The 26,849-nt window shown below is 40.1% G+C and overlaps 3 protein-coding genes across 3 annotated transcripts; all 3 read left to right on the top strand.

Moving 5' to 3' along the window:
- The first annotated feature begins 9,047 nt into the window (after window positions 1–9,047).
- Window positions 9,048–12,163, top strand: LOC121051615. The gene is made up of 2 exons (XM_040514279.1): window positions 9,048–9,382; window positions 11,810–12,163. Exons 1-2 carry the CDS (start codon window positions 9,079–9,081, stop codon window positions 12,028–12,030), a joined length of 525 nt encoding a protein of 174 aa, XP_040370213.1. The 5' UTR covers window positions 9,048–9,078; the 3' UTR covers window positions 12,031–12,163.
- A 421-nt stretch (window positions 12,164–12,584) lies between these two features.
- LOC112200590 (CRS2-associated factor 1, mitochondrial) lies at window positions 12,585–15,799 on the top strand (the record flags this gene model as incomplete). The annotated part of the gene is made up of 5 exons (XM_024341649.1): window positions 12,585–13,128; window positions 13,726–13,853; window positions 14,479–14,704; window positions 14,787–14,914; window positions 15,197–15,799. Coding segments are annotated over 5 exons (1,239 nt in total), but the record flags the coding sequence as incomplete, so codon positions are not given.
- A 3,351-nt stretch (window positions 15,800–19,150) lies between these two features.
- On the top strand, window positions 19,151–26,171 carry LOC112179221 (lysophospholipid acyltransferase LPEAT2). Its single transcript, XM_024317577.2, has 14 exons — window positions 19,151–19,768; window positions 20,245–20,425; window positions 20,583–20,642; window positions 21,637–21,800; window positions 21,886–21,949; window positions 22,062–22,130; window positions 22,273–22,374; window positions 22,599–22,643; window positions 23,207–23,277; window positions 23,941–24,007; window positions 24,670–24,720; window positions 25,282–25,392; window positions 25,492–25,539; window positions 25,626–26,171. The coding sequence occupies exons 1-14, from the start codon at window positions 19,302–19,304 to the stop codon at window positions 25,794–25,796; spliced, it is 1,671 nt and encodes a 556-aa protein (XP_024173345.1). The 5' UTR covers window positions 19,151–19,301; the 3' UTR covers window positions 25,797–26,171.
- The last annotated feature ends 678 nt before the right edge of the window (window positions 26,172–26,849 follow it).

Genomic DNA, 26,849 nt, shown 5'->3' with positions numbered 1-26,849 from the left:
GAAATTTTCTCAAATTTTGGCCCGAACAAAAAGTCGACTTTTAGGGCCACTAAACGTACTGAAACGATAGTAAAAGTGAAAATAAAAGTCGTTTACCGTCCAAATGACTAGTAAACGGGTAATTGAGATACGGGACGTTACAGAATATCATGATTGTATTTAAGCTGATTGATGTGTAGCCCATGCTGATGAGTAGTAACCTATAAGCCAAGAAAATAATGAAGAGGACCTAGGTCCTTGATGTCAAATCCTCGCCCAAGACACTGTATAAAGCTCTGAAGGGACGATCATCACTCCCAGTCACCACAATGTCATCAACATATAATAGAAAATAGATAATATGTGGCACATGGCGACAAATAAAGAGGGATGGGTCTGCAATACTCTAAGTGAAACCAGCAGATAATAAAAATGTGCTCATACGATGAAACCAAGCACGTGGTGCTTGTTTCAACCCATAAAGTGCTTTGTTAAGTTTACAGACATGGTGAGGTTTTGAGGGATCAACAAAGCCAGGAGGTTGTATCTGTTCGCTCAAAAATAGTCTCGGCCGCGTGTCACTGGGCCGAGGGCTTCTTTGGCTTTTACATGTCCTTCTAGAGTGGTGACGTGTGAGTGGGCGTGCCAGTTCGCGGCCGGTAGGCCAAGTTAGGTTTTGTTATAGATTGTAGATCTTGCGCCTATCTAACTTCTTATCAGTTGATTGTGGGCCGAGGAATGATCAATCTCGGCCGCGAGGTTCTCTCTGCCTTGAATGCAAGGACTTTAGCATGGATCGGCCTTAACTAGCGGCAGTCTTCGTACTATGTAACTCAGTGATTGAGGCGAAACTGAAGTGGTGATGATTTTTTTTATGATTTTGTATAAAGTAAACGACGTAAAGTAAATAACAACAAGTAAATAGCATAAACGAAAGTGCAGGTAAGTAAAGTGCAGGAATGTAAAGGTTCAGCAAATAAAGTGCAGGAAGCTAAAGAACAAGAAAGATAGATTGCAGCAAAGTAACAAGCAAAAAGATAAATTGCTAGAATGTAAAGAACAACAAGGTAAAGTGCAGGAAAGATAAATACGTAAAGATTGATAATTAAGTGTTGTGGAATTGTAGAAATATATTGAGATAAAATTTGAGTAATCGCGTAGAGCATTTGGTCGAGGACCTCTAACAATGAATCCTATGGTCCTTTTTATAGTGAAGCTAAACTACTGAATGAAGGAAAAGAAACAATCTCAACCTTTACAGCTAAGACCGCATTGATTACAAATAGAACAGTATTCATGTTTGTGATATTTGTGACGTTATCATTGATTGATTCTTTCATGAGCAATCAATCAAGTCTTGTAACTGATGATTGACAATAACACTTTCTGATGACTTCGGTAACGTTTCTTCTAACAATCAATTCTCTTTGATGTGCTGCGGCTAATTGCTAATTAGCCGCGGTCATTCATTACGACTTGTCCGTGGTTATTCATTACGACTTGTGGGTCCGCAATCATTCATTACGCCTTGTGATTCATTTGGTCTCTCCTGATCTAATAACGGCTCTCTACACACATTATCTTCGGTCATAAATTTGACAATAAACATTTAATGTGCTGCGGCTAATTTGAAAATCAACTTTGTAAATCTTTAATGATTAGCCGCGGTCATTCATTACGCCTTGTGGGTCGGACCCACCTTTCTGCCATGTGAGCCTTGCCAAATATACGTTCAAACAGTATCATGAAAACATTTTCCTTAAGAATGCCATGAAGGAAGGCATTCTTTACATCTAATTGCCTGTGTGGCCAACTTCTTGAAACAGCAATAGTAATCACAGTACGAATAGTAGCAGGGATGAAACCAAGCATGTGGTGCTTGTTTCAACCCATAAAGTGCTTTGTTAAGTTTACAGACATGGTGAAGTTTTGAGGGATCAACAAAGCCAGGAGGTTGTATCATGAAAACATCTTCCTTAAGAATGCCATGAACACTACCAGCAAAAATGTCATTGCACACTGATTTTATACCTACTGACTTTCACATTGATAAAAAAATCTGTGGGATTTAGTTTCTAGCAACAGATATCAGTGTGAAATGATCTACTGGATCCTACATGAGCACATGTTGACAATATTGTCACTGAAATCTGTGTGACATAATGTTTTTCACAGATGTCCGTGTGTCCCAACAAATGAGATGTTCCTACTGGATATACAACAAATGAGATGTTGGTGGGTCCCTTCTAAATAACTCACACTGTCCCTTTTTTGTGTACGCAGAAGCCAATGGCCACCCCCCTCAAATGGGATAGAAATTTAATCCGTGAGTGTAGGGTGGCCAATGACCATCACACACAGATTTCAGTGGGTAATGGCCATTGGGAGTTACACATACGGATTGAAATCAGTGTCTACTAGCTGTTTTACTAGTAGTGGAAGGAAGGCATTCTTTACATCTAATTGCCTGAGTGGCCAACTTCTTGAAACAGCAATAGTAATCACAGTACGAATAGTGGCAGGCTTAATAACAGGACTACCATAGTTATCTGATTTCCTCTTGATGCGAAAGACCCATTTGCAACCTACTGCATTCTGAATCTGGGGTTCACATCCAAAACTAATTGGCAATAGATAGAGTGGCCCAAATCCTTTTAAACTCATATGCAAGGTCCCATTTTTCCTATGTGAGATCTATAATCTCAACATGCCCCGCACGTGTGGTGAATTTTCAAGCCATACACGTGGACAACTTATATTGGGTGACGTGGAGCCCGTGCGGCTGTCAAGCAAATCCTTATATACCCATAGGCAAGATCTCATTTTTCCCACGTGGGATCTATAATCTTAACACTCCCCCGCACGTGTGGCGAATTTTCAAGTCATACACGTGGACAACTTATATTGAGTGACGTGGAGCCCGTGTGGCTGTTAAGCATTCACACGTGGGATAACCCGCTCTGATACCATGAAGAAATTGATTTCCATTGATTTGTGCAATTGCACTCTTTACAATGTATAGCGCTATACATGGATATATTTACAGAAAGCATTCAATTGTAATTACAACAATATCAAACTGCTCAATCCTAGCCTTGTAACAGATGCTAAACTCTAGCCATAGCAGATCCTTGATAGTAGCAATATCAAGCCGGAGATAAATCAATTAATGGAGGAGATTTGTTTGTTGTAACTAAAGCTTGAGTTGAGGAAAGAGATATGCAGAGAATCTGTGGTTCTAACAAAACTTATAGGTAGACAAGCATGTATTGTCTAGTATCTTACCTAAATTAATTAGTATACATTGATAGAAGAAACATGGAGGCTCAAATAGATCAATGATAAATGAAGTAAGAACTTTGGCATGGGTTAATGTCATCAACTATAATTGGAACTAAAATGATTGGAAAAGGTGGTACCTAAATTTCATATCTCTATGAACTGAATTTTGATGAAAGTAATGGTACGTACATTGTGATCGATGTTTCCATCCTCCGTGAGGGGTCTGTCTCACAGAGTACGACGGGAGTTGTTCGTAATATTGTTAGACATCTAAATATCTAATGGTGCAATTGCAAAACAAGAAGCTTGTTTTAGCAACGGAGCCACCAGTCATGAATTTGTTTTTGATGCTTCTATTTTTCCCTTCATCTGCAACATCTGTTGTAAATACATTGTAGCTTTTTTCAATTTTTATTTAAGCCTTGTAAAAACAACATAATTAATTAAAGAGATAAAAGAAAGAAAGGGAGACAAACTCTAGAGGTCAACTCTATCTTTTTTTCTTTTCTTTTTTTTGAATAAAGAGCTGGTGCGGTTGCTCTCAAGCCTTACTTAATAAAACTGTCGAATACAAAGGAGACGTTTAGCCTAAACCCTTGATTATAATAAGAATCTACATAACATCCTAAAATACTATCACGAATCTCTACTAAATAACTGTATTTACGAGTCTTTATCTGTTTTGGGTTTCTTGGTGGAAGATCTTCGTTCCATTCTTACTCAACTGAATGTGGCTAGACTCCAACATATACAATCAAGTTAGTTTTAATTCTGCTCATCTTATGACAACCAAAGTTCCATAAGTTATGGAATCAATTTTTACCCCTCATAAAAAGAAAAGGACAAACACCAAAATTTCTCATGCAAGAACGTAAACAAAATAAGAAATTAACATTATCGAAACCGAAGTTTGTAACTTTGACCATGTGTCTTCTTTTTTTGGTCATATTGACCATGTGTCTTCATCTGCTTAAAAACTTAGGTCGGTGAAGGGAGAAATTATTTCTTCCAAAATGTGTACTATACTATGCTCTGTGTTAGGGGCCGCACTTGTAATGCTGCAAGCAACCTTGTCCAAGGTCATTAGTCAAGCGTTTGGTTGGTTTGCTTGTGTGCTAGGGATGTTTTGGTAATTTACAAATTATGTAATTTATTTTATTTTATTTTAGCATTAGTCTCCTCAGCCTTTTTCACGTTTCCTCCTGTCATGTTCATGTAAAGCCGATATGCTCTTTGGGGAGGAGTTCCTAGTCGGCATAGTTTGGACTAGTGAACTAGTATAGGTAAGCACATGTACTTTTGCCTCCCTTGCCATCTTACAATCAATAAAAGAGGAATTATTCAATCATCTGTGTCTCGTGAGACTGCTCTTTGATCTTTCCTTTCGATTATTCATTGTTCTTCACGGTTGCCCAACGTTTATATAATTGTGTTCTTGCTTGTTGCTAGCACTATTTTAATATCGTGTGGCTTTCATTGTTCCTTGCAAGGTACTCACTTGGCTGACTTGCTTGCTAGCAAGTGCCGCACGGTCCGTTTTGTGCATTGCAAAGTTCGGCCCGTGACAGTTGGTATCAGAGCCAACTTGGCTCAAGAAGCTTACTACGATGACCGGTAAGATGACAAACCAACAAAGATTCGATTGGTATGACCAGCAACTCGGAGAACTTGCTGGGGTGCCCGACAGGTTGATTGATATCACTAATATGTTGGACCGCGTTGACCTAGATGGGTTGGCGGCGCAGATGATAGAGGTGGAGAGCCTAAAGGACCGAGTTGTGGCCCTTGAAAAATGTAAAGCTCGAGGAAGCGGAAGGGAGAGAAATGAGGAAGAAACTCCCGTTCCGAACGAGCAAATGGGGGCAATGAGTGATGCCCTTGACACACTCCAGGTGACGGTGGACAATATGGCAGAAAATGTCTGAGCCACCATTGATGCATTCAGGAACGAGCTGGTGGAGATGAGTACCAAGCTCAACCTGACCATCCGTGCGATGGGAAACCAACCTGTGACAGACTACAGGAAGGTAAAGATACCGAAACCTCAAGCATTTGGAGGGGCGCTAGACGCCAAGGAGCTTGAGAATTACTTATTTGATATGGAGCAATACTTCCGAGCAGTGAAGCCAGACTCGGAAGAGGTGAAGGTGAACATGGCAACAATGTATTTGTCAGGAGATACGAAACTATGGTGGAGAACCAAGTATAATGACATCCAAAGGGGAGTATGCACCATTGACACTTGGGAAGACCTTAAGAAGGAGCTCAAAGCTCAGTTCTTCCCCGAGAATGTTGAATACATTGCCAGACGGCAACTAAGGGAGCTCAAGCACACCAACAACATCCGAGACTTTGTGAACAAGTTCTCTGTGCTTGTGCTTCACATCTCGGATATGTCAGAGAAGGATCGGCTATTCTATTTCCTTGAAGGCTTAAAGCCATGGGCGAGGACAGAACTTCAGCGGCAGAGGGTCCAAGATTTGGCCTCCGCACAAGCTGCTGCTGAAAGGTTGATGGACTACACATTCGAAGAGAACTCTTCTAAGAAGACTCAGCCGTTTTCGAATGCGAATGTCAACAGAAATGTAAGGCCCGGACCGATCAGAAGTGGGGGAGCGGAGTCCAAATTTTCCAACTCAAGAGGAGGGCACAGGAGAATAGTGAACACGAGGGACACGGCAACATCCAAGCCTGTTGCCTCGACAGGGGTCTTCACCCCTCGACCTTTTAATCCCTCGGGCTATGCTCCAAAGCCACTAGCATGCTTCTTATGCAGAGGACCTCATAGAGTGAATGAATGCCCTCATAAGACTGCTCTCTCTGCTCTATAGGCTCATATTCAATAGAAGGAAATAGAGGATCAGCAAGAGCCTGAGGAGGAACCTGGTCACATGGGAGCTTTGAGATTCTTGGGTACGGTGGAGAAACAACCACAATCACCTAAGAAGTCCCAAGCTAAAGGCTTGATGTTCGTAGATGGTAGTATTAATGGGAAAGGAGGCAAGAGCATGATGGTTGACACAGGGGCCACTCACAACTTTGTGCCAGAAGCTGAAGCTCGGAGGTTGGGGCTGAAGTTGGAGAAGGATGTGGGTCGCATGAAAGCTGTGAACTCAAAGGCCTCACCCACAACGAGCCTATCTCGAGGGGTATCACTCCAGTTGGGTCACTGGCAAGGGAAGACGGACCTCATAGTTGTTCAGATGGACGATTTTGATGTCATATTAGGAATGGAGTTCTTGTTGGCGAACAAAGCCATTCCCATTCCTAGTGCCAAAAACTTGCTCATTATGGGAGAAAGGCCATGTGTGGTTCCCGCAAGAATCGAACAACCAAGTGAACCCCACCTCTTGTCCGCCCTCCAGTTCAAGAAAGGCGTGAAGAGCCTACCTATGTAGCAGTTCGCCTGATAAGGGATGAGATTAAAGGAGAAGTGGTTCCGAAGGGGATCGCGGGGGTATTGGAGAGCTATGTAGATGTGATGCCTCCCGAACTTCCCAAGGAATTACCTCCGAGAAGAAGTGTGGACCATGAGATTGAACTGCTTCCAGGGGCCAAACCACCTGCAAAGGCGCCTTACAGAATGGCTCCCCCAGAACTGGCGGAACTTCGAAAGCAGCTTGAGGACCTGCTCAAGGCAGGATTCATTAGGCCATCTAAAGCCCCCTTTGGTGCGCCCATGTTGTTTCAAAAGAAGCATGATAGAAGTTGGAGACTGTGTGTGGACTATCGGGCTCTTAACAAAGTCACTGTGTGCAACGAGTACCCAATCCCTCTGATTGCAGATCTGTTTGACCAACTCAGTGGTGCCAAGTATTTCACAAAGCTAGATCTTCGCTCGGGGTACTATCAAGTTCGCATTGCAGAAGGCGATGAACACAAGACCGCGTGAGTCACCCGTTATGGCGCCTTCGAGTTCCTGGTAATGTCGTTCGGGTTGACCAACGCGCCAGCCACATTCTGCACCTTGATGAACCAAGTCTTCCACGAGTACTTGGATAAGTTCATGGTAGTCTATCTGGATGACATTGTGGTATACAGCTCCACCCTAGAAGAACACGTAGAGCACCTGAAGCTGGTGTTCCAATGGTTGCGGGACAATCAGTTGTATGTCAAGCGCGAGAAGTGCTCCTTCGCACAAGTGACCATTAAGTTTCTAGGTCACGTTATTGAAAGGGGTCAAATCAGGATGGATATGGAGAAAGTAGAAGCCATAAAGAAGTGACAAAACCCCAAGAATGTGAAAGAGCTACGTTCTTTTCTTGGGTTGGCTAATTACTACCGACGTTTCATTGAGAACTACTCAAAGAAGACAACCCCCTTAACTGAGCTCTTGAAGAAGGGAGTGACATGGGACTGGAGTAGTGATTGTGAGAAGGCCTTTCAAGATTTGAAGAAGGCCGTGATGGAAGATCCGGTCCTTGCCTTACCTGACCTGAATTAGCCGTTTGAAGTTCAGACAGATGCTTCTGACTTCACCTTAGGAGGTGTTCTGCTGCAACGAGGGCAGCCTGTTGCGTATGAAAGTCATAAACTCTCGGAAGCTGAGAGGAAGTACACGGCTCAAGAGAAAGAGTTGCTAGCCGTGATTCACTGTTTGAGGACGTGGCGACACTATTTGTTGGGGTCAAAGTTCCTTGTGAAGACAGACAATTCTGCCGTCAGCCACTTCTTGACCCAACCAAAGTTAACTCTAAAGCAGGCTCGGTGGCAGGAGTTTCTTGTAGAGTTCGACTTCCAGTTCGAACACAAAGCTGGGCACACAAACCCAGTTGCTGATGCTCTAAGTCGCAAGGCCGACCTTGCCACCCTCAAGGTGTTGGCCACTTTGTCAAGCAGTATCATTGCCACAGAAATCAAGCAACATATCAAGGAGAGTTTGGAGAAGGATCCCATGGTGCAATCCCTCATAAAAATGGTGAAGGAAGGGAAGAGCCGTCGGTTTTGGATGGAGGATGATATATTGATGGCCAAAGGAGGACGAGTGTTTGTTCCGCGAGCTGACGGACTACGAAGAATGCTCATGAGAGAGTGTCACGACACCCTGTGGGCAGGTCACCCAGGATGGCAGAGAACCCACGCACTTCTCAAGCAGGGTTACTATTGGCCCCAGATGCGGGACGATGTCACGGAATACACCAAGACTTGCATAACATGCCAGCAAGACAAGATTGAGCGTCAAAAGACTCCAGGGCTATTGGAACCACTGTCCATTCCGACTCACCCGTGGGAGAGTGTCTTCCTTGACTTTATTACTAACCTCCTGAATGTGGGAGACTTATCAGGTATCCTGGTAGTGGTTGACAGGTTTTCAAATATGCCACCTTTGTGCCAACTCCAAAGTATTGCTCGGCGGAAGACACAGCAAGCCTCTTCTTCAAACTTGTGGTGAAGTATTGGGGTGTGCCTCAGAACATTGTCAGTGATCTGGACACGAGGTTCACGGGAACATTCTGGACCGAGCTATTCAAGCTGCTCAGGTCTGAGCTCAACATATCTTCAAGTTATCATCCACAGACTGATGGGCAAACAGAAAGGTTCAACGGGATGTTGGAGGAATACTTGCGCCATTTCGTTCATGCCAATTAGCAGAATTGGGCGCAATTTCTAGATGTTGCACAATTTTGTTTCAACTCGAAAAAGAGCTCATCCACCAACAAGAGTGCTTTTGAAATTGTCACTGGCCAACAGCCTCTCTTGCCTCATACTGTGCAAGAAGTCTACAAAGGGGCGAATTCGCATGATTTCAACTTCACAAAAGAGTGGAAGACCAATGCCGAGATTGCTCAAGCCTACCTAGAGAAAGCAGCGGGGAGAATGAAGAAGTGGGCAGATGAAGGCCGCCAACCCAAGGAGTTTAAAGCAGGAGACATGGTCCTTGTCAAGCTGCTCCCGGAACAACTCAGGTTCCTGCGCTCTAGAGACAAGCGACTATTTCGAAAGTATGAAGGACCGCTCCCCATCATTTCTAAAGTGGGGAAATGCTCCTACAAAGTCGATATTCCCGCCTGGATGAGAGTCCACCCCATCTTCCACGTCAGCAACCTCAAGCCGCACCAGCCAGACCATGAAGATCAAGCACGCAACCAGCCTGTTCGAGAGCACGTCGACATCAGACCACCCATGTAACGTCCCGAACCTGAATCCACCGGTTTACTAGTCATTTGGACGGTAAACGACAACTACTTTCACTTTTACTTTCGTTTCCGTACTTTTAGTGGCCCTAAAAGTTGACTTTTCGTTCGGATCAAAATTTGAGGAAACTTCCTTCACGAAAATTGTAGAGGACGTTAAACCGAGCGCGTGCATATGTGGTGTGTAAAAATTGGAGTTCGTATGTGAAAGTTATAAGTGAAAGATTAAAGTTACTGTTCATGGTAAGAAAATTATATATATAAGGAAAATTACTGTGGTAGGTTTCTAAAACCGGAAACCCACCTTTCTCTCTCCTCTCCCCCGATTTTCCCCTCTTTCTTCTTCGGGAAATCCTTCTTCCCTTCGATTGGCCGCCGTCCAGCCATCACCCGGCAGAAAGCCGGCCACCACAGGGTCGCCTCCTCCCCCTGGTCACGCTGGTGCCCTTAGTTTTCGACGATTTGGCCGGAAAAGCTCGGATCGAAGCAAGGTTTGCTCCGGTTGCAGTTTTGGGGTTTCGCCGATTTCCGGCCATTCCGGCCACCTCCGGCCACCAGGTTAGCATCAAAGGTTCGGTTTTTGATGGTGATCATTTCCCCTAAGGTAGTTCAATCCAATTTGTAGTGTAGATATCGAATTGACAATTTTCCATTTTTAGGGTTCTTGAAGTTTCGAGCTTTTCTTCACCAGCTTGATTCGACCACTTCGAGGTAAAATTGGATGATGTTGTAGTTGGGAAGTTGGTTGGGCTTGTTGTGTAGATGTGCTAGTGCCGGAGTTTGGTGGCCATCGGAGGTGGTGGCCGCCGGCGCGTGGGGCCCACGCGCTGCCACTGTTGGTGGCACGTGGAGGCTTATATGGCAGTGTTTTAATTTCAGTTTTTAGCCCATTAAATTGTATATTGTTGTAGAGCTTGTATATGAAGTTTGGTGAATTTTGGAGGAGTTTGGAATTGTTTGTGAATTTCCGAAGTTTGGAGTTTTGTGATGGAATTGTGGGAAATCCGGCCGTCGGATTTCCCTCGTTTTCATTGTGGAATATGTAAATTGAGGAAGTAGTGTTGTGGAAGAGATTTGGGTGGAATTTGAGAAGTAATGGAGATAGGGATTTTCGAGTTTCGTTTAGGTTCGTATTTATTTTATCGGATTGCCGTTTACGGAAACATAATTGTGTACAGGACGACGTACCGAGCTATTGCTCGATGAAGGAACTCGTTTGCGTGGTCGCCCAATAGTACTGTGAGTGGACTTTTGTTTTTTTAAATAAGTGATGCATGCATTTATTTACTAAAGTACGTTCTATTTAATTAACCTATCACTTTCCGAGCATATGAATTGATTTTGGAATTTAATTATGATTTATTTCGGTATGACTTTCGGAATTGGTTTTGGAATATATGATTATTTTTTGGAAATATGATTTACGAGATTTTTCGACGACTTATTTTACCGAGATGATTTTTGGATTACATATTATATTTAGTAGTCAAGTTTGAGATATTCTAGAATATTATTGGAAATGAGATTTTTCCGAAGGAATTTGGGCTCGTACTAATTTCCGGGTTTGGTTCTGAATTTGAGAGTATTTGGCGTGCGGGGTCACGTCATTGGAATATATTTACTTGTTTTCTCGTGAGATATTGGGAAAGCCTTTCGGATTTTATGGATTTTGAATGATTTCCTCACCATACTCGGGTCATTCAATTAGGTCTCCTCCTCACTTACTTTGCGTTTGTGAGTGGCAGTTGAGGTAGCTTATTCTCCTCCTCACTTTGTGTTTGTGAGTGGCAGTCGAAGTGATTTATTCTCCTCCTCACGTGGGTGGCAGGCGAGGTTATTAGTTATCCTCCTCACACAATCTATGTGTGAGTGGTAGTCGAGGGTAGGTTGAGCCTAAGGGGCTCCTTTACCCGTATGGTGACGTCCCTTCCCCATATTCTACTATTTGTTACTTGACTAGTGGGGCTAGTCCGATTCTTTTAGCCAGCGGGGACTGGTATGTTTTCACGAGACTCCGAGTTTTAAAGACATACGTTTTATAAATGTTGCATGCATCGGGAAATTTTTTTTTTTTTAAAGAAATAAATGTGGGAAAGTATGAAATCCTTTTTCTTTTAAATTGTTTATTTTTGTCCACTCACGCTAACGTTTTTCGTCTACTTTCCCCTGGGCCTTTCTGTTTCTAATGCCCAGTTTGCAGGCGTTATTAGTTGAGGTCGTGCGTACGTGGTTCGAGGCATAGTTGACGAATAGCTTCCGCACTTCTTTGTTTGGCTCTGATCTATTGTGGGTTATTGTTTTGGGTAATCCACTTTAGGGGTGACTCGACCAATTCTCGGTAGAGTTATCACTAAGGTGGGCCCCGCAGGGCCACTCCGGATTTCGGGGCGAAATCCGGGGCGGGTCCTGTCAACCCAAGCCGAAAGAAGTGGAGGAGATCCTAGCAGAGAGAGTGACCAGAGTGTCAAGGCGCCCATGCCAGCAGTTGCTGGTCAAGTGGAAGGGTCTTGGAGATGAAGAAACCAGTTGGGAGAATGTTGAAGACCTGAAGAAGAAGTTCCAGCAGAAGATTGACGACTTCAAGGCCAAAGCCGTCGTCGAGAGCGCCGACAGCTTAAGTGGGGGAGGATGTTAGGGGCCGCACGTGTAATGCTGCAAGAAACCTTGTCCAAGGTCATTAGTCAAGCCTTTGGTTGGTTTGCTTGTGTGCTAGGGATATTTTGGTAATTTACAAATTATGTAATTTATTTTATTTTAGCATTAGTCTCCTCGGCCTTTTTCACATTTCCTCCCGTCATGTTCATGAAAGGCCGATATGCTCTTTGGGGAGGAGTTCCTAGTCGGCATAATTTGGCCTAGTGAACTAGTATAGGTAAGCACATGTACTTTTGCCTCCCTCGCCGTCTTACTATCAATAAAAGATGAATTATTCAATCATCTGTGTCTCGTGAGACTGCTCTTTGATCTTTCCTTTTGATTATTCATTGTTCTTCGCGGTTGCCCAACGTTTATATAATTGTGTTCTTGCTTGTTGCTAGCACTATTTTAATATCGTGTGGCTTTCATTGTTCCTTGCAAGGTACTCACTTAGCTGACTTGCTTGGTAGCAAGTGCTGCACGGTTCGCTTTGCACATTGCAAAGTTCGGCCGTGACACTCTGCCAAGTCTGAAACCCCAGCTGAAGCCTAAAACCCTCCCCATGTTCCTCACCAAGCTCTCCCGCCTAAACCCAAACCCACTCGCCCTCATTTCCACGCGCCACCTCTCCACCCTCCACGACCGCTACTCCTTCAAACCCCCACCCTCCCTTTCCCCGAACCCCAAGACCACCCCAACCCTAACCCTAATTTCAAGAAGAAGCAGAAGCCCCGGTACAGTCCGCCGTCGTCTCTCGATCGCGAGGGTCAGGAGCCGATACATTCCGATTTGCCGTTCGATTTCAGGTACAGCTACACCGAGAGCAGCCCGGAAGCGCGGCCCATTGGGCTGCGGGAGCCCAAGTACTCGCCTTTTGGGCCGGGGCGGTTGGACCGGCCGTGGATCGGGGTCTGTGCCCCGGCCGTGGACCCGAAGGTGAGGTCCGTGGAGGGAACGGAGGAGGAGGACCTGAAGTTGGAGGAGGAGAGGAGGAGGAGGCGAGAAGCGGTCCAGGGAGAGCCGCTCAGTTCGGCTGAGAGGAAAATTTTGGTGGAGAAATGTCAGAGAGGGAAAACCAAGAAGCAAATCAATTTGGGTAATGAGATTTTCGTATTTGATGAGCTGCAGATTTTGTTTGATAATCTGGGTAGTATTATTTTTGTATGATGATGCTGATTTTGAGGTTTCTAATAGTGTAATGTGGTTAGGGAATTGAGGATATGGGTGTTCTTGTTGTTGTAGTTGATAATTGGGTTGTCTTGAATCGGCTCGTTTGTTGTGCTTGTGTGAGCTTTTTCTTTGTTTGATGTGCAGAACTGGATGAGTATTTGATAGTATTCGTAGTAGTTCGGGTCTTGATTTTGATTAGGAATTTGGGTATGAACTGGAGGTGGTATTTCTTCTGTTTGGTATTGGTTTGAGGTTTTTGAGCTGGGGAGGGTATTTGATACAACCGGTAGTTTTGGGTCTTGAGAAATTTGGTGTTTGGATTCTATATAGTGCATTTGCTTTGAGGGGTTGTATTCCTTTTGTTTATTGATCAGATCATACTTTGCAATGTTTGAAGTTTGTATGTGTGTTGTAACTCAGTTACCAAACAAGAACAAGCAGTGTATGCATTGATAGTTCAATCTTCTTTCTCTTATTTTTCTTTGCCGACATCTTATTGTTACTATGGTTTGATTTCTTGTAGGGAGGGATGGGTTGACTCACAATATGCTGAATGATATTCATAACCATTGGAAACATGAAGAAGCAGTGAGGATAAAATGTCAAGGTGTTCCGACTGTTGACATGAGAAATGTTTGCACCCAGCTCGAGGTATGTTATGCTCTAATCATGGCTCTAAATCTGACCTTTGCTGGATCTATCTTTCTTCATATTTCTCTTTGCTCCCTTATTTGCCTTTACTTTGGTATCATAATCTTCTACCTCTTATAGATCAATTCTTGTCCATCCTGCGTCACATATAGTTTTGTAGTTTTATGAAGCATCAAAATTCTTTCAACCTGCATCCCATCATAAACCCTGGTTGCAAGGTTTTGTAGGTCAATTTGTGTTTGTATTACAAAATCCATCTACCATTTCACCATAGATGCCCTTAAAATTTTCTCACTTGTTGATCTTTTATTTCTCTTTTGATAATTGAAAAGTTAAAACTCTGTTGGGAAGAGAAGTTGTCAGAGTTTGCAAGAGGAGACTTTGTAGAATCGTAACTGGGATTGTGTACTTCAGAAAGAGTCGAGACAACCACACTGGTGTTATGCATTATGACAGATAAAATACTGAAGAGGTGTCTCTGTAGAACAATGAATAAACACATGCAACATATAATCTTTCAGTTTTCATTTTGAATCAAATTATAGACGAAATGGTTAAACCATACACTTTTATTTCTTGGAACTTGAAAGAGATATTAATTTCAAGTTTCATGTGTCTGTTGCAGGACAAAACCTTTGGAAAGATCATCTGCAGGCATGGTAGTCTAATCATATTGTTCAGAGGCAGGAACTATAATCCCAAGAAGAGGCCTGTGATTCCATTAATGTTGTGGAAGCCACATGAGCCAAAATATCCCAAACTGATCAAAACTGCGATTGATGGGCTAAGCATTGAGGAAACAAAGGAAATGAGGAAGAGAGGATTAGTTGTCCCTGCTTTAACAAAACTTGGTACATACTTTATCTAGTTTATGGTCTCTAAGACTTGATAGTGTTTCTGTGTCATTTGCTTATGATGTAGTTGAAACTGCAGCCAGGAATGGTTACTATGGTAATCTGGTACCGATGGTTAGAGATGCGTTTCTCTCCTCTGAGCTGGTGCGGATAGACTGCCAGGGTCTTGAGAAGAGTGATTACAAGAAAATAGGCTGCAAACTTCGGGTAACTATCCAAGCCTTCTTCCTCTCTGCTTAAGCTTCCCACATGTACTTGCACTTTCAATTCTTTATTCGAAAATGAGAGGCCTGCACTTGAACATCCAACTGGCTATTCAATGGCAGCAGGTCTAGCTTTCTGTGCGCAACGTGTCTTGCGACAGGAATAGTAGCATTAAAATCTTGGCTTTGTTTATGCAGATTCTATACATGACCTAGCCTCTGTGTCTGCATGTGTGATTGCTTCTTTAAATCCAACTTTTTAAATTATATTTGCGTGTTGATACAGGAGCTTGTGCCTTGTATCCTGGTGACGTTTGATAAGGAACAGATTGTGGTTTGGAAGGGCAAGGACTATAAGCCTGTAGAGGATGCCTACTTCCTTCCAGAACAAGAACTGTTTGATAGTCCAGAAAGTGATGTGGTTTCTGGTGCAGAGCGGTGGGATAGCTCAGACGACAATAGTAGCCAAACTGAGTACTACTCTGGTGACGATGAGTAGTCTCTTTCTGCTCCAAATTACAGACAGCACGTGGTTGTTGGTTGGAGAAAATGTAATTGATCGAGCTTTTCATCTTCAGATTGCAAATCTGAATGCTGGCAAATTTGAGCCGGTTCAGAATCCAGATTTGTCCTGAAAATGATATTATCATGCATCTATAGATTGTGTTGGAGTGAGGTCAGAACTTATGGAAATTAGTGTACAAAATATTGCGTTTCCTCTATGGTCTATACAGCAAGAGAGAAAAGCTTTGAAATTATATAATTAGAGCCACGGTCAGAATTGTATAGATTCGTTTACAAACTTTACAGGGGACTCAATATCTTGGTTCGAAAAATGCTGCATTGTCAGTTTATCCTCATATGAAAGCACTTGCACATTTTCTGTTCAGTTTAACCTCTTTATTTTTTGGGGAGTGAAATGTATGCTCTCCAAATTACATTCCACACTCCCTTTCTCACTTTTTACAGTGGAAATGTCAAAAATGCCCACTACTTTATCTTCTCAAAATCAGCTTCTTCCCACAGTAGATGTCTTTATTCTCAGATGCGTATGTTGAGGTCATGAACTCTTCACTGAAGAATTCAAAGAAGTTGTCTTCGTCTCTATCAAATGAAGAGCTATGGTACTCTTCGGAGAAGTCATCCCAGTGAGATGGGTTGCTGTGTGTAGGAAGATCACAAAGAGAGAGTGTCTCCTCTGCATCATATGGATCATCATCTTGTTGATTCTGTAATTATTGATTTGGGTTTTCTTCAAGGGCAATGTACGAGTATAATTGGGCAATCATTTTGGAGAATGAAGAGGAAAAAAAGCTAAAGCTTTGATGGAATTTCTATGTGTGTTTTGAGTTTTGCGGAGAGAGATTGACCCTAATTAAGTTTAGTTATATATCTCTGGATTTGGTATGGCAGATAACAATGGCGTCTAGATGAAAGGAGCTGATATATTGTTTTTTTTTTTACTTTGTCAAGGGGAACCCAAAAGTTTCCTAGGCCCAAGATAAACCCCTTCGGCGCATGTGAAATGCTCTAACTGTGCATTACAGCACAGTGCCTGGCTACTTTGACAAATTCGGGATTCGAACCTAGGTTGGGGAGCACACCCAACTAGGCAAGAACCACTAGGCTACTTGCAGTGGTTGAGCTGATATATTGTTGACATATAGAGTTTAGTTGCCAAATGAATGGAGAACAGAGTGGTGGTGGCTGGTGGGTGTACTAGTGTTCGAATGTGATAATATAAAGGAGAGGGGCAGTTTTGACATTTCCATACTTTAAAGTGGGAGAGAGAGTGTAGAATGTAATTAGGGGAGTGAAAATTAAAGTGGGAGAGAGAGTGTAGAATGTAATTAGGGGAGTGAAAATTAAAGTGGGAGAGAGAGTGTAGAATGTAATTAGGGGAGTGAAAATTCACTCCCCTTTTTTCTTGGTTCGAAAGTTTAACCTCTTTCGGTGATGACAAATTGTTTCCTCTTTTGAATGTTGGGAACAAGTGAGCAATTCCAATAGGTTTTAGTTGGACCTCCAAATTTGCTATTTGGACCTCCTATACTTAGTTACATCTAATTTACTTTTTAGATTATTTGAAAAGCTAAGTAGACCAGCTTATTTTTACCAAAACACCCTTAAACATGAGATACAACAATCAGTTACTCTACTTTTTATCTCTATCTTCAACCACGAGAAGAAGAATGAATCAATATCACATGATATTGCTCTTATGAGTAGGTCTCTCCTCCACCAAAATTAATCAGAGGGTTGTTCTCAATCTTGATATGTTGCTGAAATTTTTTTGAATTTGCTAAAAGAAGGATTTCAAGGGTTTTGGGTTGGAAGATCGAGTAATAACTATATAATAATATTCAATGAATTTAGTTTAAGGAAATTCCAAATCAGATTGTTTTGAATTTATTTTTTGTATTAAATGATGGACCACGTATAAAAATTATTATTTTTACTTAATTATGTTAGGTAAATTATAAAACTATATGACAATATAAGGAAAATCAGGAAAAAAAAATTAATTTTATTGAATGTTATATTTGGGAAGTTAAGAAGAGTATTTTTTTTTTTTTTTCCATTTTGCTCTCTTGTCCTTATTTGTCTTTTCATATGACTTGACAAAGTCTATTAATAATTGAAAAAAATTAGAGGTCCAAATATCAAATTTAGAAGTCCAACTAGAACCACTCTAAAAAAAAAAAAAAAAAAAAAAAAAAGTGAGCAATCAATTATTCCTAAAAAAGAAAATGTGGACAATCATTTTGATATTATAAATGATGATAATATTACAGAGACTACAAACATCATCTTCTGGTCAGAAACAGACAGATTTTAGTGCACTAATTAAAAGAAAAGTGGCAAGCCAAGACCCAAGTTGTCGACCTTATCATAAACATTCATGTAAATTACAATATTAGTTGATGATACATCCTAGCCTCCCCCCTTAAACATTCAAAAGTCAAAACTCAAGTGCCACTCTAAAATGAAAACATATTAGAAACCATAACACTGTTCGATGACTATATGGACACTGTGTGTTTTTTTTAGTGAGAAATTTTGAGTTCAATTTAAGATGAGCTCGTTGTCTTTTTTTTTAAAGTGAAAATTTTTGAATTCAATAATACACGATGAGTATGTTGTCGAGCATGTTGTCGATGTCAATTGAGTGAAAAGATAAAATGTGAGTGTGTCATATGTAATATGCACAAGTGGATGCGAGAGAGCGGGCCACATTGCACAAAGTGTGCCTTCACAAATGAAATTAAAAAAAAACATAAATAAATAAATAAAGCCTAACGTTTCCTTCAATTATCTCAGTGGGATTACCCGCTCATTATCGACACCGTCCATTGTATCGGACGAAAACAAGTGACCATTTGCCTTTTTATGAGTCTGCTTCATCCACCTAATGCATCTGAACTTCTCACGTCGTCCTCTTCTTGCTTTCCCATGTCCCAGCAAAAAGGCAAAAGGATTAAGAAAATACCCCATGAGTTCTATACTACTCATTTCAGTTTGAGATGGTAGCATTGGTATCTTGTTATTGAGAGGGTTTCAAGTGTATACAAACAAGTATACAACGTTTGAAATTTCGGTTTGAACATAACTTTGAAAATTTCGATATATTTCGGTCAAAAATAGTACCCAAAAACTAATTTGAAAGATATTTTAGATACCGCTCAAGTACCTGTAAAGTTAAATCACAAAAAATTTAATAGTTTCCGAGAAATTTAACCCCGTAAATGTATGACGTCAATATCATGTAACTCTTTTCCTCATAGTCTAACAAACAAAATCGTTTTCTTTTCAAAGATAAACAAAGACTATTTTTTCTTTTTCTTTTGGTAAAACACTCCATTATTAACTATAATTTTCCGAAGTCATTTGAGGTGTCGATCTATCATATTAAGACAAGTTCACAATATCTAGTTGTATTCTCTCTACAAGAACGCTTTTGAAATATTGCATTATAATGTTCGACCAAAAATTTTAACTCATCGTATCTGGACACTCATTTCCTCTTATGAATAACTCATAAATGTAAGCTCATCGTATCTGGACACTCAAAAATCATTTCCTCTTCTGAATCACTCATTGGCCATTTTAAGTAAAAAAAAAAAAAAAAAACGTCAAAGTACAACTGTAAGTCTCGAATTCGAACAACTAGACAACAGGAAGGAAGGGAAGAAGGTGAACCATGAAAAACGCAGCCAAGGGAATAAATGTTTGTTTCCCACCACACACTGCCATATACATATTACAGACAGACAAGTCCAGAAGAGAAACACCCCAAAAAGTCACCTACCTTTTTTCATCTCTCCCCCCATTACCGTTCTACTTGTCTGTCAAGACTTCAATCTTTCTTCTCCCTTATATATCATTCCAATATGCCTTACACCCAAACAGTAACCACCACCACCACAATGGGCCAGGCCGGCCTCACCCTCACCGCGCCGCTCCTCTCTCCTCCGTCGCCCGATCAACCCCACTTGATCGTCACCGTCCACGACGACGACGACGACGACGGCGGCGGCGACGGCAACGGCAGCTTCCGCAACCCGTTTGCGTTTCTCGGGTCGGGCGGGTTTAAGGTGCCCGTATCGACGACGGCGGATCCGTTCAAGAACCAGACTTTGAAAATCGGAGGGGTTTACGAGTGGTTGAAGATCGGGGTTTGCTTCCCCATCGCGATTGTGAGGCTTGTGATCTTTGGGGTTTCGTTGCTGATTGGGTTTGTGGCCACCAAATTGGCTCTGTTGGGATGGAAGGAGAGGCAGAACCCTATGCCCAAGTGGAGGTGTAGGATTATGTGGATCACTAGGGTCTGTACCAGATGTATTCTCTTCGCCTTTGGGTCAGTTTTTCATCTCTATTTTGGTTTACTACCGTTTTCGTGTCTGCGTTGTTCATTTTTTTTTTCCCCGGTTAAGCTAAGCTGTGATTGGTTGGTGCAAAAGTAGAGGAAATGAGTTGAAAGTGGAATTGGATTGAAGTCAAGTAGTGACTTTGACAGGCATAGGATTCTGAACATTTGAGCAAGAGTATGGCTTTTTTGAGTTTTCTGAGAGTTAATTACTGCGATTTTAAGTGAACTTATTAATGGATTCAACTGAAAGGAAGGTTAGAGAGAAAAGGTGTATGAAGGAGCTGTTAATTTTAGTTTTTTAAATTTGTTCTTTCGCTGGGGGGAGTGTCTGGTAAACTGTAAGTGTTCAGTTATCCAGTGAAGCTATCCAGGATTGAGTATAACTATCTGCATTCTTGATAGGAGTGGAATTGTGTTTGTATTCCTTCTAATGGATTGTTTGTCCTCTTTTACCTCTGTTTCAGTTACCATTGGATAAGACGGATAGGAAAACCTGCTCCAAGGGCAACCGCCCCAATTGTTGTATCTAACCATGTATCTTTTATAGAACCTATATTCTACTTTTATGAACTATTCCCTACAATTGTCGCATCTGAGTCCCATGATTCCCTACCTTTTGTTGGAACCATCATCAGAGCAATGCAGGTAATATAATGTCCCTGCATATTAGTTGTTTACTTTAATGCACACAAGGTTACATATGTTAACGAGATTGCTCAATCAATTTATTTGCATATACATATATATATTCTATTATCATGGTTTTGCTCAAATTTTTTTTTTTTTTTGGTTGTGTTCTCAGGTGATATATGTTAATAGGTTTTCACCATCATCAAGGAGGCAAGCTGTTACTGAAATAAAGGTAGGAAGTTTCTATAAGTTTTTGGCTATCCTTGTTTGGTTAGTAAGTCATAAACCAATTTAGATGTATATGTTCCTAACCACTTTCTCTTCCTGTCATCTAATATCGAGTTAAACCTGTATTATCAGGTTCCTGTGTTTTGTTATCATTTTTTCTTTTTCAAACTTGTATTGCTTTATATCTACAGTAAAATTTCTTAGGAAGTACCTTCAGAATTCCTGCATTTGCTTCCATTAAGAATGCTTACGTTGAAATAGCATTTATATTCATTGTAATTCTATGCTTGGTGTAGTTGATATCCGCATATGACCAACGGCAGATAAGGCCAAGAAAAGTATTGATAAATCAGATAAGAGGAAGAAACACTAAAGCCATAAATCTCGTAAATAGGTAATGGACCAAAAATGGGCCCAAGGGCCAAACCTTTGGATTTTTAAAATGGCTTTGTGCAATGTCTTTTGAGAATCAGAATCTTATAGAACTCCTGTAACTGTACTGTTAAGTATGAGAACAAATGGCACCTATAATAATGAATGGATGCAGTATGTCAACAATAGAACTAGTGTTCTGAAGTAGGCAGGTGAGGTTATTTAGCTTTTTTTTTTTTTTAATACTATATCTATTATATATTATGCCGTGCAAGCTAAACCATAAAATTGTTATTATATTAGTGCATTGCCTTGTAAAGTTGTCCTAATTCTTAGTTATCTTCACTTGAATACTGCAACTGTATGAATTTTGCTTGCAGTGCCATATTTATGTAATGCATACTTATATTTGTTCTATAAACTGTAAAACATACTCTTTAAGCCCAACTGTGGCTGAAATGTTATTTGTTAGACCTTTTTGGTATATATCCCTACATTTAATTAGTTTCATAGTGGATGCAACTGTAGGAGCATATGGTTACTCTAGGAAATAATATGTTAAGTGATTTGTATCAATTTTGTAAGCTATTTGATACAGAATTCTGCTTTCAAGGATCTGAATACAGAGAAAAGCTTCATGCGATAGATTTCCTCGAGTGCTCCTATTTCCTGAGGGAACCACAACCAACGGAAGATATCTTATTTCATTTGAACTTGGTGCATTCATCCCTGGTTACCCAATCCAACCAGTAATTGTACGCTATCCTCATGTGCACTTTGATCAGTCCTGGTAAGACACTTTTCTAATCTGCTTATTCCGTTGGGTGCTGTCTGGATTGGTATCTTATAAGTGTTTCATGTGGAGTGCTTATTAGGGGGCACATTTCTTTGCCAAGGCTCATGTTTCGAATGTTCACGCAATTTCACAATTTCATGGAGGTAAATCGCTATCTTATATTTTCTTTATATTTCTGCATCACATTTTGGTATAACATTTTATATCACTTGGTCGTTGAATATTGATCTAGGTTATCTTATCTGAATTGGGCAGGTCGAGTACCTTCCTGTTGTTTCACCTCTTGATAACAAGAAAGAAAGTGCTTTCCACTTTGCTCAGAGGGTAAGAATCTGCCCTTAGTAAATTTGGTTTGGCCAGTATTTCTATAAATTTGTTGGATAAGTTTTGTTTTGCATCACTGTCTTTCTGGTATGCCCTTGTTTTTTAGATTGTTGATAGACGTTGGCACATATTTTATATGCAGACTAGTCATGCTATGGCAGCTGCACTCAATGTTGTACAGACATCTCATTCTTTTGGAGACTTGATGCTTCTCATGAAAGCAGCTGATTCAAAATCGAAACAGGTATATATCTTTGTTGATACTTACACATTTGTGCAGTATTTGTTGTTTGACAAACAAGCACATGAACCTGAGACCACCCTAACCCCCAAACCAATGCACTTATCACCTAACCGGAAGCCCAACAATTTTGGCATTGTATGCGCTTCTACTGTTAAATTGAGATCTTAGCGCTACCTCAACAAACTTTAATGTTGCGCTAAATGTTTTTATCATAAATTCCACAGGTGCGGCCCTCAGCTTACATGGTTGAAATGGCGAGTGTAAAATCTGTAAGTCCCTGCATATATGTGCCCTCCACTGATATATTATTACTTAGAACTGATTTATAAACTATGTGCCCTTTAAAATTTTGCATCGTTGTCTGTAGATTATCAGTTCTATAGATTACAAATTTAGAAACTATAACCAAGTTCTCTCAAATCTTTATCGGTATCTAATTCTTTGGTCATGATTGTGATACATGTGTGTGTGCATATCTCAAGGCATTAGTCATTTAGACAACTTCATCCATAGGGTTCTAAAGCAATGACATTCTGCCTGGACACGTTATAGTTTCAAAAGTATACAAGAGTGTAGGATGGCAATTGCCAATGCGAAAATTCTCCTCTTACTTCATTGGTTCAACTTATTGACATGTTGTCCTAATTTTTAGTTACAGTCTGATGCATCCACTTTTCTGCATGATACCAGATATATTTTGCTTCTTCTCACACGAGTGTCTAGATTACATGGTTTTATTACTTATGCACCTTTTTTTTTGTCCATAATACATGTGAGACCTGATAGAAATTAAGTGATCCATCTTTATTTATTATTTTTTTTCTTTTTTCAGGTACTCAATATAAGCAGCACGGAAGCTGTTGACCTTTTGGATAGATTTCTTTCTATGAATCCAGACCCCAGGTACCATTGGAACTCATATTAAATGAAAGTTGTAGTTGTGTCATCTTGTCAGTGACTGATATTCATCATTTTTTATTATTTGTATTATGCATGCTGCATTGCGTTATATGAATTTCTTCTCCGGCATCTGAATCATAGTATCTTTTCTGTCTCCTATGTTCTTATAATATGTGTGGCAATTGTTTTTCCACACACACACACACACTTATGTTAATATTGGGATAAGAGTCCTGCTTTCCAATAAAAGAAAAAAAAATGCTTGCTTTATCTTGGAAGTTTTCATTTTTAGTACACTACTATGATATGTGTAGTTTATGTGTTCATCCTTGTTCAATTGTCTGCATTTCAGCATATGTTTTGTTTGTCATGGGTGGAGAATGTTCGTCCTGAAGCATATGTTTTGCTTGGTTGATGCATGACATATCAATTGGATTAGATACTGTCTTTAGTTAAATGGCATCGCATTCAGAATGCTCAACTCTGTGCTGTAAATGTGTGCAACACACACACACACACACACACACACACACACACACACATATATGTATGTATCTCTTATTCAAAGAATCTATGCAATACATGTATCTTCTGAAAATGATTTATGTAGTACTTTTAGTGTAATACAACAACTGAAAGATTATTACTTATATCTCATTTTGGCAGTGGTCATGTTACCTATCATGATTTCTTGAGGGTTCTAAGACTCAAGGCCTGTACCTTTTCTGAAGAGGTCAGTTACCACATCCTTTGCTTAATCATTTCCCTTCTCTCTTGGTATTCTACCTTCTTGAACTTAAAATGCTAACAGTTGTTTAGACAGGTCACATAATATCTTTTTTTTCCTTTTCTACTATGTACTGTAGCCTAGAAGATAGTCAAATAAGAATTGTATGTGAATTTAGTCAATTTATGTTTTGAGTTTGTAGTAGACGCACCAAGGATTCAAAGCATCAATGCATCACCACCAAAACTTCGCTCTTTTTATTCTTTTTAAAATATAAAATTGGTTTCGTGATATTTGTACCATTCTGTTAATCACCTATTCGAGTTACATTTTTGCAGTATCCTTGCACAGTTGTTTGCTTTCAGCGTTTTTCCTTTTTCTTCTGGACTTACTTCTTAGCCTATTAAACTTGCTTTATGCTTGTGTTGTCAAGCTACTAAGCTGACACAGTTTTTACACAATTAAGGACATGAAAGCAGGTGTCTATTTGTTGCTAATTTTAGGAAACACATGATAGTTTTTCCTCTTTAAATCTATCACAGATGGTTCGTTTTATTTTCTTTTGCTGACCTTAAGTATTTACGAAGAACCGACAGTTGCTGCATGTCAAATGTTTCTTTCCTTTGCATCCGCTGCCGCTCATAATGTGGATATCTTTTGGGTTTCAGATATTTGCATTCATCGATGTTGACAAAAATCGAGCCATCACATTTAAGCAGGTACTCCAACTCCTCAATCCCTCTGTGTGTGTGAGCATTTGGTCACGTGTGTGTGCTTGAGCGTGTTATCAAGGATCATTTTGTTTTATATATTTGTGCCTAGTTGAGGTGAGAGATTGTCTGAACATTTTATTATTATTATTATTATTATTTTATTTTTTTTAATTTTTAATTTTTTATTATTATTATTATTATTTTAATTGTCTGAGATGCATAGATGAAAATGTTTAGAATTTCAAGAGGTTTCTATGATGAGATACCCATAGAACTCTGAGAATTACAAGTAGAGGACCTTGGGTTGGAGAGCTTTTTCTTTCTCGTGAATGAAAATGCTTTCGAGTAATTTGTTTAGATTAGAAATCCATAAATTAAAGAAACTTTAGAGAATGTAATTATGGTGACAGGCAACTCCAACTGCCATACTTGTTTTGTATTATTTCGTATGTTGCACATATAGCAATTTATAAAGCTATTTGTGCATCTGATTGTGATTCTGTTTTGGTTTGATATATGCTATTGTAGGATTCAGGCTGTAAATGTAACATTTTTATTTGCTTTCAGTTCTTATTTGGATCAGCGCATGTCTTGAAGCAAAGATTATTCCGGCAAGCCTGTGCATTAGCTTTTTCTGAATGTGTTTCTGAGGATAATATCTACATTTTAGAACAGCAAGTATGCTTCTTGCACCCACCTTTCCTTTTGTTTGCCTACCCCCATAGATTTGTTACAATTAATTCACTGGCAATTGCCTGGCTTTTACTATTGTATCAGTTTGGAGACACTATCAGGCCTGCAATCCCAGATTTGACTGAAAATGAGGTGATAGACATACCCTTTTATGAATATCCCTGCAACATCTTTCAGTTGTGCCTTTGTAGACAACTAATATCAATTGTTACTTGCAGACCCGTGAGCTGTTCAATCTTTTTGATACTGATCTTGATGGGAGAATCAGCAAGGACGATTTTTTCACCTGTCTAAGAAGAAATCCACTGCTAATTGCCCTTTTCTCACCTTGCTTACTTAACAAGGACTTCTCAGAAGATGGTAGTAGGTTGGTGGAGGAGATTGTGTAGTGGATGGATTTTCTTTAGGGTGCGTGAAGATATTGTACACCGTCGTAACCTCCATTAGTCTGGTATGGTTTTTGTTGAAGGGTGATTGAGAGAGTCAGAGAGGAGCTTCAGGTTGGGTTTTGCTAAGGTACAGAGAGGAGGGGGCATAATATTTTAATCTTGCTCCCTTGAGTTGCTTATAGTTTAATTCAATTACTTGTTTTCGGGTCTGCAACTTGACATATCGTGCTTTACAAAGTGATATTACATATTTGTTGGCAATTAATGAAGTCGAAATTTTTGCATCTGATTTTTAGTGCTACTATGTAATCTAAACATGCCTTGGTCTCGAATATCAGGTTATCAATTTCATTATTGCACATATTCACATAGAAATGCTTTGGTTGACCAAAGGGAACAGTGTGCCATCTCTGTATTTTGTCAGGGTTGATCGTTTTCTTCAGTAGGATGAGTTCTCTGTTGACTGTTGTGCAGAAGTGACAGTGAGAAAGGAAACCTTGCCATCCAATTTCAGCCATGACAATAGCAACTTTTTTACCTTCCCAAATCCTTTTAATGATTATTTCTATATGATGAGCTCTAATGAAGACTTTAAAATGAGGACTTGATGAAGATTTTAAAATTAGCGGTTGCATAACATGTGTTGTAAAATTAATATTTTTAGTAATTAATATTTCAACTAAAATTAGAAAAATTCATTTAACTATTGATTTGAAAGTTCTTAAATTCCTCACTAGTCTTTCTGTATTTTTGTATTTGATTTTGGGCTCCATAAAAGATATAATATTGCATGTTGCCGTGAATCTTGTGGATTGCGGGTCGATCTTGAGAATTTGAGGGATCAATTGAAAGTCCTCATTTTAAATTCCTCACTAGTCTTTCTGTATTTTTGTATTTGATTTTGGGCTCCATAAAAGATATAATATTGCATGTTGCCGTGAATCTTGTGGATTGCGGGTCGATCTTGAGAATTTGAGGGATCAAAATGATGTATATTTACTACACTCAAGACTTCCCGTACATTTAATAAATCAGAGTTTCATGGATGAATTT

This window comes from Rosa chinensis, chromosome 1 (genome assembly GCF_002994745.2).
Source record: "Rosa chinensis cultivar Old Blush chromosome 1, RchiOBHm-V2, whole genome shotgun sequence".
Taxonomy (NCBI): Eukaryota; Viridiplantae; Streptophyta; class Magnoliopsida; order Rosales; family Rosaceae; genus Rosa; species Rosa chinensis.
Note: the sequence above shows the minus strand (reverse complement) of the source record. Positions and strands in the feature narration are given on the sequence as shown.

Coding starts and splice junctions, on each gene's coding strand:
- LOC112179221 (XM_024317577.2), top strand. CDS start 19,302: ATGCCTTACACCCAAACAGTAACCACCACCACCACAATGGGCCAGGCC. Junction 21,801..21,885: donor GTGCACTTTGATCAGTCCTG/GTAAGACACTTT, acceptor AGTGCTTATTAG/GGGGCACATTTCTTTGCCAA. Junction 22,131..22,272: donor CTTTCCACTTTGCTCAGAGG/GTAAGAATCTGC, acceptor TTTTATATGCAG/ACTAGTCATGCTATGGCAGC.
- LOC121051615 (XM_040514279.1), top strand. CDS start 9,079: ATGAAGAAGTGGGCAGATGAAGGCCGCCAACCCAAGGAGTTTAAAGCA. Junction 9,383..11,809: donor GCACGTCGACATCAGACCAC/CCATGTAACGTC, acceptor GGTCCTGTCAAC/CCAAGCCGAAAGAAGTGGAG.